Source organism: Micromys minutus (genome assembly GCF_963924665.1).
Source record: "Micromys minutus genome assembly, chromosome: 11".
NCBI classification, from domain to species: Eukaryota; Metazoa; Chordata; class Mammalia; order Rodentia; family Muridae; genus Micromys; species Micromys minutus.
The window spans coordinates 1,278,226-1,301,237 of NC_137980.1; the positions used below are offsets into that span (position 1 = coordinate 1,278,226).

At 37.8% G+C, this 23,012-nt stretch overlaps 1 protein-coding gene across 1 annotated transcript in view; it reads left to right on the top strand.

Annotated features, from left to right (window-relative positions):
* The window catches only part of SKIC3 (SKI3 subunit of superkiller complex), an 86,471-nt gene that overhangs the window by 35,244 nt on the left and 28,215 nt on the right, over positions 1 to 23,012 (top strand). The window contains exons 20-35 of the mRNA XM_080925132.1: positions 2,027 to 2,203; positions 2,297 to 2,441; positions 2,556 to 2,634; positions 2,721 to 2,782; positions 3,656 to 3,712; positions 5,082 to 5,150; positions 6,391 to 6,465; positions 7,423 to 7,564; positions 9,718 to 9,811; positions 11,688 to 11,765; positions 14,759 to 14,883; positions 16,005 to 16,128; positions 17,246 to 17,464; positions 18,728 to 18,800; positions 21,812 to 21,865; positions 22,042 to 22,153. Coding sequence (XP_080781258.1) covers positions 2,027 to 2,203; positions 2,297 to 2,441; positions 2,556 to 2,634; positions 2,721 to 2,782; positions 3,656 to 3,712; positions 5,082 to 5,150; positions 6,391 to 6,465; positions 7,423 to 7,564; positions 9,718 to 9,811; positions 11,688 to 11,765; positions 14,759 to 14,883; positions 16,005 to 16,128; positions 17,246 to 17,464; positions 18,728 to 18,800; positions 21,812 to 21,865; positions 22,042 to 22,153 — 1,685 coding nt within the window. The remainder of the gene's footprint in view (positions 1 to 2,026; positions 2,204 to 2,296; positions 2,442 to 2,555; positions 2,635 to 2,720; positions 2,783 to 3,655; positions 3,713 to 5,081; positions 5,151 to 6,390; positions 6,466 to 7,422; positions 7,565 to 9,717; positions 9,812 to 11,687; positions 11,766 to 14,758; positions 14,884 to 16,004; positions 16,129 to 17,245; positions 17,465 to 18,727; positions 18,801 to 21,811; positions 21,866 to 22,041; positions 22,154 to 23,012) is intronic.

Sequence of the window (23,012 nt, forward strand, 5' to 3'; positions counted from 1 at the left end):
AAAGACATGAGTTTGGGCTCTTAAGAAGCCCTCGATCCTGTGGAGGCTCGTTGCCCCAGTGTAGGGGGATGTGAGAGGGGTGAGGCAGGAGTTGGTGGGTAAGTGGGGGAACACCCTCTTAGAGGCAGAAGGGATGGAGGGATAGGATGGAGGTTTGCGGAGGGGAAACTGGGAAGGGAGACAACATTTGAAATTGAAATAAATAAATAAATAAATAAATAAATAAATAATAATAATAAAAGAATCCGTGTTGGTCTAGTTTACAAATAAAAGAATGCTACTCTTTTCTTTTTTCTCCTTTCACGTGTCAACTTTAGAAATCTGACTCAGATGTTTAAGGGAATTTAGGAATAATATCTTTTCTTTTGAGTCTCACAGGGGTTGGGCTGGGTGAATGGAATGCTTGGTGTTTCTCAGGAAGACATTGGGAAATGGATTCTGAGTAGACTGTAGACTTATGGAGTAGGAAAGGCTGTGAAAACCTCAATTTGCTTGTGTAACTGCTTGTGACACAGCAGTTTGTAGTAGCTGAGTATCGGGTTTTGCCCGAAACTGAGACGCTCTGGGAAGGGAGAGAGAAACGTGCAGCTCTGACTCTTCCCACCGTGTAGGGAACTAGCAGCTCATGTCTCTTCTGATCCCTCTGTTTACTTCCCGAGTCTTTAGGCTGCTCTTACTTGATCCTGAATGTAGACTTTATGTTTTCCTGGTTAGTTTTGTTGTTTTGGTAGTCAGCAAAAATCCTTTGTACCACCAAATATAGTCAGTACAGATGTATGTAGTTGATACATTTTCTAGTCCTTTGAGGGGAAGTTGAAAGTCTGGGACTTTTATCACAAGGTCACTGCCTTAATTATTGATAAGTAGACAAAAAAGCACACCTTAGAACCCTAGTTCTAACACTAAACTGTAACACAGTAACAGAACTGCCCTAAACCAGTCCTGGAGTGCTGCCAATGATTTATTTGGTTTCTGCCACTTTTTTTTTCTTACAACTTTATTTTAAAGAAATTAGAGATACATGTACAGATTATTAAAAGCATTTTAGCATAAAACTATATGAATATATTTTTGTCAGTACTTAATTTTTTTAAAGCTTTGATAGTATGCTTTGAAATCTTACTAGTTACAATGATCATAAAGTATATGTAAAACAAAGTGTAACATGGAAATAGTCAAAGTTTTCTTGGTGTGTAAAGATTAAACATAATGATTTTTAAATACCAAAAATTGCCACAAGGCTATCTTCTTAGCTCTTGAATCATTAATGATTTAAGGTCTAGGTGTATCTCACTCTGAGAGGGTGCTATACACTTATTGTTTTGTTTTGTTTTTTCTAAGAAGGATTGAGGCTTCCACTTTTTGGCCTTTCTTTCTTTCTTTCTTTCTTTTCTTTCTTTCTTTCGTTTTTTTTTTTTTTTTGAGCTTCATATGGACTGAGAGTTGTTTCTTGGGTATTCAGAGATTTCTGGGGTTGGTATCCAATTATCAGTGACTGCATATTGTGTCTGTTCTTTTGTGACTGGGTTATCTCACCCAGGATGCATCTATTTTCCTAGGAATTTCATAAAGTCATTGTTTCTGATAGCTGAGTAGTTCTCCATTGTGTAAATATACCACATTTTCTGTATCCATTCATCTACTGAAGGACATCTGGGTTCTTTCCAGCTTCTGGCTATTATAAATAAAGCTGCTATGAACATGGTGGAGCACGTGTCCTTATTACATGATGGAGCATCTTTGGGGTATATGCCTGGTTTCTGCCACCTTTAACAATTATGGTGAAGGAAAAATGCATATTTTCCTGCCACATAAAATAATCAGTTCTTCTCATCTTGCCCCTTTCTTTATCTTTTTCTTCCTTGTAAGGAGGAGATGGGGTGTAGTTCTGTTAAGTGAGCAGTGAGACATGCATAGACCCTAACATTGCCTTCAGGACTGCATATAGTTCTTCTGTTGTAAGGATACAAAGTCCTGAGTGACAGGCTTTTGAACACAATTTTGAAAGCCTCTGTTTTTCTGGCAGGGCTCTGCAGCATCGAGCTGATGTATCTTGCCTTTGGAAGCTCGTGGGGGATGCCTGTACCTGTCTGCACCCTGTTTCGCCATCTAAAGTGCATGTTCGTGTCTTAGGAGCCCTTCTTGGCCAGCAAGAAGGACAGGAAGTCTTAAAGAAAGATGAACTCCTGCATCTTGGAGGAAGGTGACTTACAGAGATTACCAGTCATTGGCATTAGAGCTGAATTGGAACATTAGATTTTAGAAACACCCATACCACTCATTTATTTTTCTGCAGGTGTTATGGTCGTGCATTAAAATTGATGTCTACATCTAATACATGGTGTGATCTTGGAATTAATTATTACCGTCAAGCACAGCATCTAGCAGAAACAGGCAGCAGTATGAATGATCTTACTGAGTTACTGGAGAAATCTTTGCACGTAGGAAAAATTTCTCTGAACTAAAATAGCAAGCGATTTTTTTTAGCATTAAACTACATTTTATTTATATAAATGCTGATATTCAAGAAATAATTTAATTTTACTTCTTTTTAGTGTCTGAAAAAGGCAGTGAGGCTGGACAGTAATAATCACTTATACTGGAACGCTCTTGGTGTGGTTGCGTGTTACCCTGGTGAGAATTGAGTAATTTTTTTTTTTTTACAAGATGTTTGTTTTCAAGCAGCAAAGTTCAGTTACTTTAAGTTCTATTTGTTTCAGGAGTTGGAAATTATGCCCTTGCTCAGCACTGTTTCATCAAATCAATCCAGGCGGAACAAATTGTAAGTGCTCTTTGTGTCTACAAATAGAACTGCAAAATTAGGTGTATTAATTTGCTTTTAAAATTAATTCACTTTGTGTGTGCAGGTGTGCCTGTAGACATCAGAGGATTACTTTGGGGAGGAGTTGGTTCTCACCTTCTGCTGTGTTGATGAAGGGTCTTTCTCACTTTAAGTGTGTGTGTGTGTGTATGTGTGTGCATGTGTGCTTGTGTGTGATTGTGTAAATGTGGTTGTCAGGACAATGTTGAAGAGTTTGAGTTATTCTTTGTTAGTTTTATACATGTACGTAATGTTTTTGGAGAATTTCTAGCTCCTCATGCTCTGATACCTTCCTCTCTCATCCACTGACCCCTTCTTTCATTTCTCCACCTACTCTTCCTTCTCCTTCTTCTTTAAATGAACTACTGAGTTTAATTGGATTGTTTGTGTGAGCATGCATGTGAAGTTATTTGTGGAGTATGGACACAGAAGCTACACCACTATAGAAAATGACCTCCCATTCTCTATTAGCTGGGGGTAGAGCACTATGAGCTCCTTCCTGCTGCACAGTAGGAGGCTGATGTGCTTAGTCTTGTAGAGATCTTGTGCAGGTAACCATAGCTGCTGTGAGCTGGTGAGTGCAGCAGCCGATGCTGTCCTGTTCAGAAGACTGAGCACCCCTCCCATCCTCCAGCTCTTTCATTCTTTCTGCTGTCCTTTGACATGTTTCCTGGGCCTTGGAGGGTGTGCTATCGATGTCCTATTTAGGGTGAACACTGAACAGTCATTTTTTTTTTTTTTTTACCACTTTTACTAGTTATGAATCTGTATTAACTGCTGCCCATTGTAAAAAGAAGCTTCTCTGAATCAGACTTGTTTTTACATGTCTCTTAGAATGCTGCTGCGTGGACCAACTTAGGAGTGTTATACCTTGCAACTGAAAACATCGAGGTATAGTTATCACTTGTGAAGAAATCCTATATGTATTATCTATCCAGTATGCAAATATCCTAGTTAATTGGTGGCATTTGCTTTATTGTGTTGAATAATGAATTTGTAAGATTTATTTTTCCTCCCTGGAAACTCATGAAACTTCTCATTTTATATTAATACAAAACTTTTTCCCTCTGAGACATCTTTCTGTGTGGTCCACACTGACCTTGAGCTCACTGTGTAGCAGCCATCCTCTTACTTCAGCCCCATTAGGTCGTTTTTATAGATGAAAACAATTCTCTTATGAATTCATTCCCTAACAGCACAAATGTCAGAGAAGTTGTTTGTATACAATGTTTAGGCTGGGTGAGTAAAGCTAAGAGAGACAATTAGTAGTTTTTAATATCTTCAATTTAACCATTGATGCATAATTTAGATTTTGGACTTAACAAATGTCATTGCCTTTAAATATTTCAGTGCAGTTCCTCCCAGTTGAGCCTATGGAATTGTGTTATAGGCCATATGCGGGAAATCTTAAATCTAGGGATAGCACCACATCCTACTGTTTCTTAGTGTAAGTGTGCTAAATCCAGTCCTCTGACAGAAAAAAAATTACATAATATTCTTTTAGGTAAGTGATTCTGTCTAATCACTCATCGGCTTTGTAAGATTGTAAATTGAAACAAATTCTTCAGTTAGATTTTGACATATGTGAAGGTGTTGTAGCTGTAGCTCAGTGAAAGAAAACACGTTTGGTGTGGGAAAGGCCTTAGGTTGAGTCTCATGTCCACTGGGCACAATGGTTCATGAGCTTCTTAAAAAAGTCTTTCCTGACACCACATGGAGTATTCTGAAACAGCTGAAAGCAGTGTAGAGTAACTGTGTTGTTGTTGTTGTTGTTTTTAAAGCAGGGAGCATATGAATTCACAGTTCAAGAGAGGTATCTTTAATGTTTCTTGACTTCTTATTGTAGAGTTGGTTATTAATCTCTCCTTCTCCAGGAGCAGGTCTTATCTTCAGCTTGATTGGTTGTGGGGGTTCTCCCCTCAATAAGGGGGAATAGATTACACATAGTCAGCACATGGTATTGAAAGTTCTGCAGACTAGGTGATAGGGACCTAGAGATGGAGATGAAGAGCCAGAGGAAGATGGAGACCTAGTATCAATGTTGCAGGGGAACAGAGCTCTACACCTGTAGAGGAATCTGTTGTACATTGCACTATTCTAAGACTGTGCACCTAAAACACTGAATTCTAATGTGCATTAACAATGAAATTTTATATTTATGTATATTTATGACAGGTTTGACTTTTCTTATTTTATGCTTTTTAAACCATTGAAGTTTATGGAATTGCTTGATGTAATTTTTTTTTCTTTTTTTGCCTAGCAAGCCCATGAAGCGTTCAAAATGGCTCAGTCCCTTGATCCGTCTTATTTATTGTGCTGGATTGGACAGGTAAGATATACAGCAATTAACAAACTCATCAGTATAAAATAACTTATTAGTGCTAATGTTGGTAACATTAACATGGAGCATTTGAAAACTCATTGCATGCCAATAATTGTGCTAATGGCTTTGTATACAGTATTTCAATCTATCTGTTGTCAATTCTTGGAGGTGTGGCTAGTGTTATACTCTTTAAAGATGTACACATTTTAAATTTTTTTAAATTTAAATATTGTGAACATTTTGACCCAGCTGGTAGTTATTAAACTTTGAATCCTATGAATGTGATTATTAGTTTGCTTAAGAAATAAACCTAGATCTATTAATAAGCTTGTATTTACAAAGATATTTATGGGGACTGGAGAGATGGCTCAGTGGTCAAGAGCAATAGCTGCTCTTCTAGAGGTCCTGAGTTCAATTCCCAGCAACCACATGGTGACTCCAAATCATCTGTAATGAGATTCGATGCCGTCTTGTGTCTGAAGACAGCGATTGTGTACCCACATATATGAAGTAAATAAATCTTAAAAAAAAGATACTTATGGTTATTGTTTTCTAATTTTCTATAAAATCTTCATATTGGGATGTGCACCTATGGGTATTTTTTCTTTAATCAAGTTTAGATTTTTGTACTGCCAGATGGAATCGTGTTAATGGTTACTAGTCTGGATCTGTTGCTGTTTATTTTACTTTAGTCATATTACTTAAGAAATAGTATTGGGATGACTGATGGCTTGTCTGAATTGTAATGAGTTGCTAAATGGTTCAGGAACAATAGCACCACATATGTCAGAAGCCATTAGTTAAAGCTTAGGTATACGAATTCAAGTTGTCTGATGCAAGCAGAGAGAGCAGGACAATGTCCTGTCCTCATTAGGTGCAGTGGCTCATGGGAGCAGGGCACTTTGTGCTGTTCTCTGTCAGATACTGGACAGGGAACACTGGAATTTGCATTTCTGCTGGATGTCAATCTTATGATGAGATTGTTCTGGGGAATATTGTGTTACTCTAGATTAGTAAATACTAGCTTAGCTACCCACTGTTAAATGTTTAATATTTTAAAAGTATTTTGGTGTCTAAAATAATTGTCTCAGGATACTACTCACAGGCTTAGTTAAAAATGGTAGCATGGAATTGAAACTTAACTTTGCTTTTATCGTGTAAATCTCTGGTTCTTCTAGAACCGTTTATTAATCATCATTTTTGTTTCTTCTAAATTAATTAAAACCCTTTAAAATTCTTTTAATAGGCTCTTATTGCAGAGAGAGTTGGAAGTTATGATACCATGGATCTCTTCAGGCACACTACAGAGCTCAGTATGCATGTAAGAATCTGAATGTTCTTCTTGGGCAGATATTATCCTTGTTGACAAAATGAGTGGAGGCTAGGATTAGTGACCACAGGAGGTGGAAGCAGGAGGGTCACGAGTTCAAGGTCATTTTCAGCTACACAGCAAGTGTGAAGTCAGCCTGAGCTACATTAAATCCTGTCTCAAAAAACTAAAACCAGAAATAAAAAGTAAAAGAAACAAAATAGTGGTACAAAGTGTTATAAAATGTTAATAATCACTGTTGTTTCTAGTCTGCCTTAATGTAGATAAACTGTCTTTATGAGAAAGTTTTGTTTTTAATCTTCAGTGATCAAGCTGATGAAAAATGAGAGTGGGATTACATTTTTTTATTGATTTATTTTTCTGTTTATGGGTGTTTTGCCTGCATGTATGTCTGTGTACCAGGTGTGTGCCTGGTGTTCATGGAGAAGAGGAAGACATTAGTGGCCCTGGGGCTGATGTTACAGACAGTCGTGAGCTATCATGTGGGTGCTGTGGTTTGAATCTGGGTCTTGTAGAAGAGCAGCCAGTGCTCTTAACTACTGAGCTATGTCTCCAGCTTCCACATTGAGATTTATTACATGTCATAAAGGTAATGTTGAAAAGAAATTGAGATCATAAGAAAGGATGGACATGATGGTTTTAGACTTCTAAAAATACATTGAATTAATACATTGAATTGAATTAGTTTTGTTTAACCGGTGGACATGGTCCCAGAAGGGAAAAATCAGCCTATCCAGCAAGCCTCTGTTTTTTAGTCTTTATTGTATTTGATTCTCCTCAGGATTAGAGACGAAATTTTAATCTCAGCCATTTTTCCCCCATGGCAACTTTTGTCAAAGGTACTTAAAAAAGACTAAGCTATGTTGCTATTGTTATTGAAATTTCCTATTTTATTTTTTTAGCTTTAATGAAATATTTATTATTCTAAGTTTAATTGTTCTTTTTAAGACTGAAGGAGCAATAGGTTATGCTTATTGGGTTTGTACAACATTGCAAGACAAAAGCAACAGAGACACAGAGCTGTATCAGTACAACATCCTCCAGATGAATGCTGTCCCTGCAGCGCAAGGCGTCCTGTGTAAATATGTAGGTAAGACACCTTTTGTGTGTGGTGCAGTATCAGACTTCTGAAACGACTTAATTTTGTTTAATTCACCCATCCTCTGTTAAATATTAGTGTTATTCAGATGCTAACTTGACTTTCTGTTGCTACTTGGAGGGAGCACACTTGTTAAATCAGAGTAATGAATGACTTTGAAAAAGTGATTAGCCCCCTTTATTACTTCCTGATTGAGGATGTTCTTGCACTAATGGAAGTGCACTGAAGGTCAATGGTTCTGAGTTGCTGCCACCGCCTTCCTCTGTTGTACATTTCAGTGTGGGCACCAGATGTTTTACCTCCCATAGCTTGTACTTCATCTTTGGGGAGAAGGATCACAATTCACAATGTTGCATGGATAAGGTTAGGAGATTAGGAAAGATAACATATAGGAGATGCTGCTCCCACACCCAGGGGCTTTACCCACCTCACTTAGTCCTCACTACTGAGTCCTTAGGCAGACTACACAACTGAGTTTCAGCTGTCTTACCTGTGATGTGAGAGGGAGAATACCTGCTACTGAGGATTTTAGAGACACAGTGCTACCAGGTATTAGGCTGAGCATGTGGCAGAAACAGTCAAACAGAAACCAGCAGCAGAGTGACATGAGATAAAACACAGGGGAGAAAAGGGTTCTGCCTAGGCGTCAGCACTCAGTTCTCTTGTACCTTTAGTGCGTGCAGAGGGTAATGCGTTTGCAGGCATCGGCACATGGGGCAGAGAGGACATTGCTAAGTCCAGAGATAGGGAGGTGTTAACTCAGAAATCTAATTCACCAGTTTCCTTACTTTAAAACAACTTAAAGGATTTACACAAAGAGGTAAATCTCGTAATAAAATGCAGATATCTAAAATGATGAACAAAATTTTCTAACAGTTGTGCACAGCTGGTTCTTGAAACAGTGGAACCATTTTCATAGACTTGTGTAAATTCTGTGTGCTTGGCCAGAAACACTAACCTAGAAGTAGAGTGAAGAGAGATGCTGATAAGTGTGTGTACACCATCCCTGTCTGTCCTGCTGAGTTTGCGGAACACGGCATATGGAGTTTCAAACTCTTTCCGATGGTTTTGTGATCTTGTAGAGTGACTTTAGGGATTTGGAGAATGACTTTGGTTTTCACCTTTTTCTTTGGTATTAAAAATCCTGCCCACTATGTAAGACTCTTACTTGCCTTGTACGTCATTAAATAACATAGGGCTATGCAAACCTGCTTTTCAGAATGACCTTAAGTAAACTAAATCTGATAATGTGTTTTTGTCTGATGAAATGAGCCTTCAGCATTAAAATTGGAAAATGCTATGTTGAAAGTACCCAGATCCATTTCTCTGTTCCTGGTGTGAAGTACTGAATTATTTTTTTACACCATAGTTTGGAATAGAACCACCAAGAGAAAATAATTGGTAAATCAAATCATAAGAGGTTTTAATTGGTTATCCAAAAATAAAGTATGAAATTTTATAAGAACTAATAAAATATTGTAAAAATCCTGATTATAATGTCAGAACTAGTTTTAATGGGGTATAATTTCAAATAATTTTACTTTGAGATAAACATGTTTTTGTTATTTTAACCGAACATGTCAAGATAAAATATATTAAGATAAAATAAAAACTATCTCATTGAGGCTGGACAAACCAACCTAACAGAAGGAAAAGAGCCCCAAGAGCAGGCACTGAGCTAATGCTGGTACGTGCGTGTGTGCGTGAGCTACCTTAGACCCTGTGCCTGCTACTTCATCCTCTGTGAGTTCATTTGAACCAGGCTTAGTTGATTCAGAGGGCCTTGTGGTGTCTTCCATTCCTTCTGACCCTTGCACTCTTTCTGCCTTCTCTTCTGCTGGGAGCTCTTAGGGGAGGGATTTGATGGAGACATCTCAGTTGGAGCTGTGTGTTCCAAGGACTTAAGAAACACATGTCTAAACTATAAATTTAACTGAAACCTCACATAGCTCTTCAATATCATTCAGTGACTTAGAAGAATTATCAAAGATCAGTGTTGTATTCAAGATATATTAGATGATTATTAATTTATCAATCTCAGTAGGTAATCTTCTCTTTTGAGATACTGAAACAAAAAGAATTTGTTATTTTTGTGAATATAGTCAGCATGAACATACAAACTAAAGATATTTCTGAATTTCCAGAAAGAATTCAGAATTACTCTCCAGCATTCACAATGTTGGGTTATTTAAACGAGCATCTACAGTTGAAAAGGGAAGCGGCCGAGGCGTACCAAAGGTAGGCTGTGCTGTGGGGATACCTTTACCATCTTGTTTGTGCCCTTAACTGCTTAGCCTGTGACAGAAGAACTATTGAGACTTTCGTCTCCTTTCCTGGACCTCATTGTATTCCCTGTGGAAGGTGATGTGGTACAAGTTCTCAGCTGTATTTTGGGCTCCATTAGCTAGGGGGTGGGTCACAGATCAGGGCACTAACAAATCCTTATGGATTCTGTTTTAAAATATCTATCCCCTATAGTCAGACAGGAAATAACGTGAATATTTGCTTGACTTACCTTATTATGTATCACACCTTTATTTCTGTAAATGAATGTTGGATACACTGTGCCAAGAAGTGTACTTGGCACAAAAAATTTATCAAGGAATTAAAATAAACAGAGGCCCTGTTCTCCTAAAACTCCTCAATGGGAAACAATCAATAAGCTGATGATATCTGGTTACTAAAGGTTGCTAAGGAAGAATTAGAACAGGCTCTAGGGTCAGAGAAACGGGAAGATGTATTTTTAGATCAGTGGCAGCAAGTTCTCCCAAACAGAAGTAGTCTGCTATACTTTACAAACAAAACCCATGTACTAGAGTGTAATGACTATCCCGGAGATAGGTAGGAAATGAAACAAACTATCTTTCTATAAGGTTAAGTCTCATGAGTAACTACTAAAAGAGCTGATTGTCTAGCTTTAAGGCACGTCATTGTTTCAGATGTAAGTAAATATTCAGAAGATATCTGGTCATGTGTAATGAGGAATCCCAAATACTTAACTGCATCCTGTGGTGGATTCTCATGTTGTTCAAAGGAATAATCACTAGATGCTACTGGAGGCTATACAATGAAGTTATTCTTTCAGTTGATGGAAGGTTTACTAAAAAAACCAAACCAAAACAAAACCCCATAATTTTCTTCTTCCACTGTCAGTAAACTTACAGTAAATAAAATACAGAGTATAACAGTTAACACACAAAGCTAGACAGCTTAACAGTGTTTGCGCCTTTGTTTTACTGTATTCTTATTATTGTAGACATTGGTGGCTCTGACATCACCACACTTCAGTCACGTGGATATGTGCCACTCCTTTTTGATTGAGCACAGCAACTATTATATGTTGTGATATTTGAGACTTGAAGCAAAAATAGTACATAAATTCAACCAGAAGTATAGTTTTAACTTTTTTAGCATTTTATGTTTCTTGAGCAAATTGTTTTTCATGTAACATCAAGTAGATTAAAAAGAAAAATAACCCTTTTTTAATATTTCTCCTGGCAGATCCTCTTTAAAGAGAAGGAAAGAAATCATTAAAAATAAAAACAATAATAATAAGGTTAGCTTTTAGGACATTTCCCCCTTGCCTACAGAGAACACAGTGGGAGAAGAAAATATTGGCTTTAGCTCTTGATAAATGTATTCTAAGCCCAGCAGGACCTCTCATCTTTTCTCTTAACTCATTGTCTTTTAGTATTTCTGTGTGGGCAGCCTCTCAGAGCACATGAAAGCATTCATTTTTTTCTGCCTTCCTACATAATATTTTCAATAGTGTCTTCTGTAAATATCAGTGTGTCAAAATATAACATGTATATAGTCATTGCTTATGTTTGGATTACAAATTTAGAATATTTATACCTCATATGCAATAATAAATGTCTTGTGAAAAAAGAATAAGTAGATTATTTTTTACTGACAACCTAAAATTTAAACATATTTAAGTGCCTCTGTATCAACTTACTGAAATATGAATAAGCACTCATTTATAGCATTAAAGAATTAGTAGGATTGGAACAAATGAATATAAATTTGTGGATATAGCTCAGGAGGAATGTGTAAAACAAAATGTTGCACATATGGAATTGAAAATACCTTGTTCTCTCCCCCCCCCCCCCAGGGCAACTGTACTGTTAGATTCTGCTGAAGACCAACATACTTACAATATTACAGTAAGAAACTGGGGCAGACTGTTATGGTAAGGCTGTTTTTCCCATTAATTCTATGAATCTATGTATCAGGGACAATCTCGTCCCTACAGATGTGAGGAGTATCCAGAGCACTGGGATACCTGATTCCAAGTGCCAGAATCTGTTAAACTTTCTGTACTCTTAAAATCTTGCCTGACTGTGTCTTGTGAAGAGTGACTGTTGGTGCCCATGTTTATGGACTGAATGGGGGACCAATTCTCTAACAGAAGCCTACTGAACTAGTTGGGAATTGGGTTTATTCAGATTGGTTATATATTTAAGTTTGGAGTAAATATTATAAGCCTAGGGGCTCCTTGGATATAATACGAAAATGTTCAGGACAATGGAGTTAGGCTTCCCTTAGATTCTCTAAATCTTCCGACTGAGAAGGACAGGAAGACAGCTAGGTCAAGGCTAGACCCCCTAGCTAGAGGATGGATGGCTAGGGAGAGGGTTTGTGACTCCTGGGTGATTTCTTAGATGTAGAGTTGCCCTAAATTTGAATGGTCTAGTTTGAAGTACATTAAATTGCAGCTTGGTGCTTTCGGCTCAGTCTTTACATCTCCTAAGGACTTGCACATGAAGGCATGAGGTAGTCAGGTTCTCCTGTCCCCACAGTAACTTAAGCAAGTCCACTCGTGGGTAATTTTGCTGGTTGCCTATTAAGGTTTTTAAACTATATTTTATTAGTTGGTAGAATTAACTGTTAATTTCAAGGTTTTGTTGAAGCAGAGGATACCTAGAATAAGAAACTAGCATTTCATCTTCTTAGGTGTCTTAGGGTTTCTATTCCTGCACAAAACATCATGACCAAGAAGCAAGTTGGGGAGGAAAGGGTTTATTCAGCTTACACTTCCACATTGCTGTTCATTACCAAAGGAAGTCAGGACTGGAACTCAAGCAGGTCAGGAAGCAGGAGCTGATGCAGAGGCCATGGAGGGATATCACTTACTGGTTTGCTTCCCCTGGCTTGCTCAGCTTGCTTTCTTATAGAACCCAGGTCTACCAGGCTAGGGGTGGCACCACTCACAATGGGCTGGGCCCTGGCCCCTTGATCACTAGTTGAGAAGATGCCTTACAGCTGGATCTCATAGAGGCATTTCCTCAACTGAGGCTTCTTTCTTTGTGATAACTCCAGCTTGTGTCAAATTGATACAAAACCAGTCAGTACGTTAGGCTTGATATATTTTTTTAACTTATCAGCAGGATTATATATTAAATTCTCAATTCACAAACCCTCTACACAATAAGCTTACAACCAATGGACAAAGATATAAACTGCCATCTATATGACATAAATAGACCCATAGAAACCCTTAGAAATAGTAATAACAACCTCATCAAGCTAGAGATGCGCCGAGAGAAACATGTACATCAGCTTCCAGTTTGACTCCAGAATTTCTTCCTCCCTCAATCTTCGCTTATTCCCACTTTGATATTTCATATAGACTAAATATCTTGAAAGAAAATTTTACCTTCTATAGAAAATTGGCCATCTATTTTCTTTTCAAAAGATTTATTTATTATTATTGTATGTGCATATGTGAGTATCTGTATGTATGTATGTGAAATGTGTGTTTGGTGCCCAGAGGTGCCAGAAAGGGTTTGGAGCTCTTGGACCCTGAGTTAACAAATGGTCCTGAGCCACCCAGTGTGGGTGCTAGGTACTGACATTGGACTTCTGTGAAGTGTGCTTTAACCACTGAACATGTATCCAGCCCCCTTTTGGTTTTATTTTGAAACCTCTTGAACACAGAGGCTTATTTACACAATAAGCTATAGTACTTAAGTTGATGAATAGCTACCACTTGTGTGTAACACGTTAATATTCTGTCAGTTTGCTTCAAGTTTCCATTTCAAAGATAAAGCCATAACACTGATGTCCCCTTTCTCCTTTTTTCTTACTCTTTTCTCCCTACACATTTCTGAAAACGTTCCTTTAAAGAAATATATGTGTACATATTAACAGATAATCTAACTATATCGAAGGATAGTTCTCTTTTAAAATTCGAGCTTAATTTTATATATTTCTCTTTATAAAATGAATATTCAAAGCAAAGGTTGCTTCGATTTTTAACTTTTATTTATCGCTTCAAAGATTAATATACTTTTATGAAAATACTATAACATTTATAAGAAAGTTTTAGATTATGGTGACAAATACCAGAGGAGTCTCAGAAATATTAATATAGATCACATGTGGGCAGGAGAGTTGGCTGAGCAGTTCGAGTGCTCGCTGTTCCTCCAGAGGTTCTGAGTTTGCTTTCCAGCACCTGTGTGAGGCAGCTCACAACCAGCCCTCTTCCAGCTCCACTGGTACCCACATGCGTGTGACACAGACTCACAGAGACAGACACAAATACATAAATGAAAGATGTCCTTAAGTGATGGCAGGTGACCTCATGTGACTTCATGGAAGACAAGCAGCCAGCCATTTCACCATTATCCCTAATACATGCTTTTTCTGACTATGTATTGAAAGAACAATGAAATTTTCTCAGAATTTTATTGTGTCAGTCAATATGCCATCCAGAGAATGAATATATGGGTAAATAGTTTACAGGAAGGCTAGGTTTTTATTCTTGACTAAATATTTATAACTTGAATCTAGTTTCATACTCTTAGGATAATATTTAACTAGCATAATAAGCTTAAAAATTAAATTTTTTAAAAATAAAAGCAAACCTGAAATTGTTCTTATAATGGGATTTAAGTAATAATGTTTGTTAAAAAACAAAGCATTTGACAGAGTAACTTGAATTTTGTAGAGCCATTCATTTTCACATATAATTTAAGAGGAAAAAATATGCATTTAAATCCACTCTACCTATGAGTGCCTTCTACTCTAATTCTTTTCAACTAATATATTTTATTTGCCAAATTATTATAAAAAAGGACATTAGATAAGCAACTGAATATAGTTGAGTGAATAAGTCTGTATATTACTGTAAAGCCAAAATTAACATCCTTATCTTAAAAGTATGCTGTGCTTCCTTCCTAGCTCCATTGGTGACTACGACAAAGCTATCCAGGCCTTTAAGTCAACGCCCCTTGCTGAGCTAGAGGACATCCTAGGGTTTGCGCTGGCCTTGTTCATGAAGGGTCTGTATAAGGAGAGCAGCACAGGCAAGTAATCAGGTTACTTGAAGCTTTTGCAGAAACATACAATACTGTGATTGTGGGAGGGTTGTGGGATTTTTTTTTTTTTAAAGATTTATTTATTTCATGTATGTGAGTACACTGTCACTGTCTTCAGATAGACCAGGAGAGGGCGTCAGATCCCTATTACAGATGGTTGTGAGCCACCATGTGGTTGCTGGGAATTGAACTCAGGACCTCTGGAAGAGCAGCCAGTGCTCATAACTGCCAAGCCATCTCTCCAGCCCTCAGGGTTGCAGGATTTTAATTAGCTAAAATTAAAAAAAATTATTTGTATAGATTGATGTATATTAGTTTACAATGTGTGCTTAATGTTCTTGGAGGCCAGAAGAGAGCAACTGGAGGTATAGACAATTTTAAGCTACTGTGTGGTGCTGGGAATTGAACCTTGATCATCTGGAAGAACAGCCAATGCTCTTAACTGCTAAGCCATATCTCCAGCCCTAGGGTTGCCGTGTTTACTAAAATCTGACTAGGAGTTAGGAGCCATAAAAAGCATTGTTCATGTCATCTCATTAGTGTAGGATGATGATGAGTATCCTAATGAACAATTTAAACTGCGTATCCATTGAACAGTTTGAGGAGACTGGGGCACGGGTCTTTATGTTCTACACTGCTTAAATGAAACTTTTTGATAAGCAAAAGCTTCAGCGTTTGTTAGTAGTATATTTTTATTTCTCCAAACATTTTAAGTGAGGAAATCCTGATATACATGGGCTCTGCCACTGTGTATACAGTGTGCTTTAAATATTATTTGGTTGGTAAAGGTAATAATCTGTACTAGATTGTGATCAGACTTTTGTGTTTCCAAGTCTCTTTTTCTACCTAAGTTGACTAAGACCTCAAAGTATATTCTGCAGGCAGAAGGTGGGGATTGTCACCTAACAAATACATAGGTGTCCTCAGAGTTATGTTGGAATAGCTAAACCACAGTAGATTTTATTCTGTTTGCTTGAAAACAAGAGAACAAAGAAGAAGGAATTTTTGTTAGATCTGTTTTGAAAAGTGGGATTGGGAAGGGGAAATGCTGTATTTTGTTGGTTAGAATTGCTTTGATGTTTTGCTTCTTGTCCTTTTCTCTGTAACAGCCTATGAGAGAGCCTTGGCTGTTTGTAAGTCAGAGCAAGACAAAGCTCACATTCTGACAGCTATGGCAATAACAGAATATAAACAAGGAAAAATGGATGCAGCCAAGTCATTACTCTTCAAATGGTACGTATGTATAGCTGGCTTTAACGTTTACCTATCAGAGCCTTAAAGTCTTTGAGATAAGATTTGAACAATGTAAATAAGTTTTAAATGTTTTAGGAACTTTCAAGTACATGGAAGGAATTGGACATGTCTTGTTCTAAATTGACGGGTGGAATTAAATATCATGGCTTTATTCAAAGCCTTGTATCTGTTCAATATTGCTTATTTAGTGTCAAGAACAATTGGCCACACTTAGTCCCCAAGGGAGGACTGTCTGTTACAGTGGAAATCTTTTCCCTGGCCTGCACTATCCTTGACTGCCTGATGTACCATGATGGGAACCTGTATATACAAAAATGGAGAGGTTTCTGACCTTCTGAGCAGTGAGGGAAATTGATAAAACCTTCGGAAAATGGCTTCCAGTTCCAACTCTGTGTGACTGTGCTTAGAAGGGCTGAGAAGCCATTCTTTAGTGCCAGCCCTAGTGGGCCCTGGGTCCTTTTTCTTCTTAACTAGAAGGACGCAAGGTCAGGTTCTATGCTGAGGAGATCAGGGAACGTCCTCTGTCTCTCAGCTGTAGCTCCCTGCCAGGGAGAGCCTCCTGCTACCTGCCACCCACCAGACCCGTGGTGTGCTAAAACCCGGAGTTGCTCGTGTCTGTGACCCCTGGCACTGCTGCGGGACTGCAGTGCTCCCTGACATTTTGTCCTGCCACAAAGTGTCTGCCCCTTCTTAGTTCAATCTGAGGACTCAGACAGAGTGCTGGTGGCTCTAATCTGCATCTTCTGATCTTCCTTTAATTAAATAGATTTTACTAAAACTAAAACTTTTACTAAGATTGTTCTCATTATTTATCTAATACTGAGATCCAAAGAGGGCAATTTATGTTTCTAAAACAAAGATATAATGACTTGAAATGAGATTTGTCAATTTATGCTGTGAAAGACCTTTGTTATTTTGTTCCAGTCAGATAATTACTATATTTAAATGTAAATATAATTCTTCTTATATTAAGCACAGCATTGACTTATTTTAATGAGTGTTTAAGAAAATAGCTTTTTTGTATTCAGTCCTACCTCTTGATAGATATTAGGCTACCTCTTTCATGGCTAACAGACAACTAAATATTTCTTTCTAGCTCTATTTTAAAGGAACCAACTGCAGAGAGTCTCCAAGCACTGTGTGCTCTAGGGCTGGCAATGCAGGATGCCACACTCTCAAAAGCAGCACTGAATGAGTTACTGAAGCACGTGAAACACCAGAATCATTACCACAGGTGCCTTCTTACCGCAGCAGTCTCTGCACTGCAGGGCCGCAGTGTGGCAGTGCAGAGACAGGTGGCGAAGGCTGTGCACAGGTGAGTCTGCATTTGGGGAATGGTTTATTAGATGTGATTGTGCTCAGCTTTTAGGATTTATTGTGATAGAGGGAAATATGCATCTCGTTTTGGAAATCAGACTGCTTGTTATTTTTGTCAGTTGATGAGCTTTTCTCTTTTTGGGGGTGGTGAGAAACACTACTTATTTTGATATAAAACGGTAATTCCTTAGTTTGTAATATTGTCAGTTCATTAACTGATCTATATCAACACATATCTATCTGTAGGCAGACTAGGCTGGCCTCTGTGAGTTTGAGGACAGCCTAGTCTACAGAGAGAGTTCTATGACAGCCAAGGCTATTCAGAGAGACCTTGACTCACCACACCAAAGCAAACAAACAACAAAAACAAAAGCCAAAATGACATTTAATAGGAATTATTTTTATTTTCATATGTTGTAGCTTTAATTTCTTTTTCTTTCTTAGTTCCTTCATATGAACAACTTTTGCTGATTGGGTTTATTTTTGAGGGGTGAGTGGGTAACAGAAGTAGCATGTACTTATGAGCATGGGAGGACAATTTGCAGGACTCACTTCTCTCCTGGCTCATATGGTTAACCCATATGGTTTCCATATGGTTAGGGTTTTTCCATGCATCAGAGGTTTTCAGTTTTTGGTTCTCAACCAATTTGAAAGACCTCTGTCTTTAGAAATATTTACATTAAGACTCATAGCAACACCAAATTTACAGTTATGAAGTAGCAACAAAATAATTTTATTATTGGGGGGGTCACTGCATCATGAGGAATTGTATGGCAGGGTTGCAGCATTAGGAAGGTTGAGAGCCCAATCACAGGTCAGGTTAAGCGCCCAAACACACTCACTGAACCAGCTCTCTGGCTGGACTGAAAAACTTAATGTGAAGTGTATTCTTTATGAACTGTTTCTCTTAGTGTTCCATCCTTCTCCTGTGTAATGTAGGAGTTACAGTTCATCCTGTGCCTTTAAGGTTCTTTGTGGTTCTTCTGAACACACATTCTATGTTTCCTTAGCTGTTTTTATTTGTTTCATAATTTTGTCGCCGTGATACTGTTTTCATTCATGTTTTAAGAACATAAGTACTCTTAGTGTATAGAAAACAATATAGTTTGTTTTCTAAAGTTTAAGGTTTTTTCAGTTAAAGGTAGGCAATTAATAAGAACTTGCTTAGGTTTCTAAAACGCTTTATTCTTAAAATATTTGGTGTGTTTTTTGGTTAAAGTAACTGTCATCTTTAAGGTGAGCATTTTTGTGTTCCCTCTAGTAACCCTGCTGACCCTGCTCTTTGGTCTTTGCTATCTCGAATTGTTGCTCAGTACACCCAGCGGAATGCAAAGGTGAGTAATGCCTAGAATTCTGACAAGTAACTAGTGGTGCATTAAATATATATATGCATATGTATATTGTTACACATGTATATATACTTACATATATATGCACAGAGAGAGATCCCCCACACGCATGCGAGCACACACACACACAAGAGGGGGAGGGAAAGAGCGCTTTAATGTGTAACTCTGGCTGCTGACCTGGAATTTCCTATGATGACTAGGCTGAATTCAGACTTACAGAATCTGCCTTCCTTTCTTTTTTGAGTGCTGGAATTAACAGCATTAACCACACACCCATCTTAAATACATTTTTAAACACAGCATTTTTCTTAGAAATATTATACATACAATGAAGGAAACATCATCATTTAATCAATAATGATTTGCACAAATACTAGACTGCGCATCCTCTGTGTATTTACAAACTATTCTGACTGTTATGAACACTACAAAGTAGGAGGGCACTAATGTTCTGAAAATTACACAGATTATCTCAATGCCTATATGAATAAGTAACATGCATAACAAATAAGCATTAGGGACTGTATTTTTAAATTCCAAAAGATGGTTTTATTTAAAAACTGTATAAAGGTAAGATAATAACACGAACATTGCTAATATCCAAAAGTTTCAATATCAGCATGAAATCACTGGCATTTTGTAAGTAATTATATACTGTGTTTTAGTGATAATTTTAAGGTATCTATAGTTTATTAGTTTCTGCTATTAATATTTTCTTTTTTCATTTAAGTGTTTGGCAAACAGTAGCGACACCTAACTTGATTTGAAAACTTATTGAGTAATAATTTTGGTACTTAGGGTCTTTGTGTTTCTATTGTCCGTTGTTCTTCTGATCTTCACTCAAGGTGGCTTTATGTCTTTCACCGATGGTATCTTCTGGAGCATTATTTACAGACATAATTTGAACCTCAGGATTAAAAAAGCTTCATATGAAAGAGTGTCCTTGTTTCTGTGAGACATGTTATAGCCACGTATGTACTTGGGGCTCAGTGTTACAGTTATGCAGTACTTTTAGGAATATGTTCATCCCAGTACTTCTCAGATGTGTGTTGGCATCACTTAGTAGTATTAAATCAGTTGTAATTTGGCAAGGCTGAGGCAGCACTGAGAGTCTGTGTTTCTAATGGCCTCCCAGGCGATGCTTCTGGTTCACAGGCCATTTGGGTAGTAGGCGCTTAGCTATTTGATAGGAGGCATTGGACATTGTGAGTAAGTTGCACATCCAGAGAGGGTTACTGTGGTACACTTGGGTGTGTTTGTTAAACAGTAGAACCAAGTTCAGTAATGACTATTTACTTTTGACAGAAGGAAGCTCGAAGCCTTGAGGTTAAGTAACTTGTACAAAATCCTGGTTGTTGTTGGTTTTCAATCCACTAACTCTGGAATTTTCACACTCTGCTATACTGCCTTTTTCTTAATCCACCTTTGTTTTATATTCACATACCTCTAAAGCTTTATTTCAGCATTCTGTATGAGAAGCCTAGTGCACGTGTGATATAAAATCTAAGGTGTAAAATTGATGTGATGAAACCATTGCATTGCTGCAGCTCTGTTTGAGGCAGAGTCTCATACAGCTCAAGCTAGCTTGGGACTCACTATGCATCCTAAACTGGCCTTGAACTCATGGCTGTCCTGGCCTCAGCATTCTGAGCGTTAAGATTATAGGAATGAACCACCATGTCTGGCAAAAGCATTCTTACAATTCATTTTTTTTAAGGTAAAGTATTCAACAATTGAATTTGAAATTTTTGGATTTTTTCTTTTAGTAATTGAAGGTTTGAAGAATCCTGTTTTTTTTCTTTGTTTTTGAAAAGGAAGTCAGAACAGAAATTTAAGCAGTACAGGAACCTGGAGGCAGGAGCTGATGCAGAGGTCATGGAGGGATGCTCTCATTGCCTTGTTCCTTGTGGTTTGATTAGTCTGCTCTCTTATACAACCCAGGATCACTAGCCAAGGATGGGACCTCCCCCAACAATCACTAATTAAGAAACTGTCCTGTGGGATTGCCTATGGCCTGATCTTACACTGGCATTTCTCACTGGAGGCTCCCTCCTCCCAGATGACTCTTGCTTGTGTCAAGCTGACGTAAAACCAGCCAGCACACACTCCTTCATTTTGATTACGTCTTTGTGCACTCATCCACCACAAAAACGTGAAAATTCAATGACAGTAAAAATGATAAAAGTCATCTTTTTGCTCTTCTTCCTGACTCACAGGTCCTTGCCCTGTATTCTGACCTGTCTCACATCTGATAGCATCCAGCTTCCCCCTTCTAGATGGTCTATACACACATGTACATTTGTTTACATACACGTGTGTACATTGCAGGCTAAGACGCACATACACTGGAGAACATGTATTTTCTTTCTTTCTGAGATAGAATGACATTCTAAGTTCATTAATTTTCCTTTGAAATTTGTGATTCCATTGTTCTTGAGAGCTAAGCAGTAGTCCATTACATCTGACTGTCCATCTGTTTATCCATCCATCTATCCATTCATCCATCCATCTACCTGAGCTAAGCAGTAGTCCATTACATCTGTCTGTCCATCTGTTTATCCATCCATCTATCCATTCATCCATCCATCTACCTATCCATTTCTTTATCTATGCATTTATCACGTTTTTATTATCAGTTCTTCCGTTGATTTACAGCTAGGTTTTTCCCAGGAGTAAGCTGTGCTGGCTTGTATTCACTACCCTTCATCTCCCTCTCTGCCATTCTTTCTTTTAGCATGTTTCTGAAAGATGGTACATCTTAAGCACATTCATTTACTTAGTGCCCCTACAAAATCATCTTACTTTTAAAAGTGAAATGATCAAAGTAGACAGATTTTCTTTCTTAAAGCTCTACTATTATATTGATATTTACAGAGTTTGCAAGTGTAAATTTGCTAAAAACTGATCTTCTCAAATGATTTGCAGGGAAGACTTTAATTAGTCTTACTGTTTCATGAAAAGCTTGGCATTTGTCTAAATACTATGCTTTGTTGTAGGGTGGTGCTGTAGCTGGCCAAGTGGCTCACACTTTGGATTCGAATCAAGGAAAGGTTAGTTTTTACTTTCATACAAAGGAAACATTTAACTTGTTAAATAGTATTAATGAGTCAGAAAATGCTCCTCATTGCTTTAGGGTTTATATCATGCTAAATATAGGCCTTTTACTTTTGAAAAGAGGAATCTGTGAAGCGAATTGATAAATGCAACTCCTTTTCTTCTTACATAGAAGGCATTACTGTATACTGCTGTGAACCAGTTGGCCCAGGGAAGCAGTCCGGCAGAAGATGAAAGCAACGCTGCTCTAAAGACCATTCAGAAGGCAGCCTTCCTTTCTCCAGGTGAACATATTACCATTTTATACTCTGGCTGTCATTAGCTTTACACTTGTGGGTTAAAAGAAGAAAGCTTGTATTTTCATGGTAGAGAATTATAAGAATGTATTTTAAAGTTTTGCATATTACTTGATTATCTGAATGTGACTCTTGTTAATTATAATTTATCAATTGTTTAAATAAACTGATGGTAATGTTTTCATAGAGATACTTGATTATCTGTTATGGAAAATATGAATGACATTTTCAGGCTGTTTTTTATTTCAATTTCTACCAGTCTGGTCTAGTACAGTTTATCTATACCTACTAAATTACTTACTATAATATTTTTGTATGTGGTTAACTCTGGAAGGTTGGGGTATGTTAAGGCATGGGGAAGGCACAGTGGCGGGGAGAAGCCACACAGCATGCTCCATTTCAGTCAGGAAGTAGAGAAAGATGAGTTACCACTCATCTCTCGCTCTCTTTCTGTTGGACTGGAACCCACACAATGGTTCTGCCGAATTCAGGGTAGATATTTTCTCAAGTAGATATGTCAGGAAGCATCTTCATAGACCCACCCAGAAGATTGTCTCCATGATGATTAAATCCTACCAAGTTAATGAGACTGACAGGTAGGGCCTCACCTTAGTGAGCTTTTGTTAATTCTAGCAGGATATGCCATACTCATGCTGTTGACCATACAGGTAAAGAGAAATCAAGTATACCACCCTGGTGTGTTTCCATAGTTATTACTGGAAATGTTAGAGGGTCAGAAGGTCTTAACTATGAAATGCAGCATTACACAGTTGCTCTTCCCAGGTACACGCAATCATACATGCAGCATCCACTCGGCACCATGAGATTCTTTCATGCCTTCCTGGTA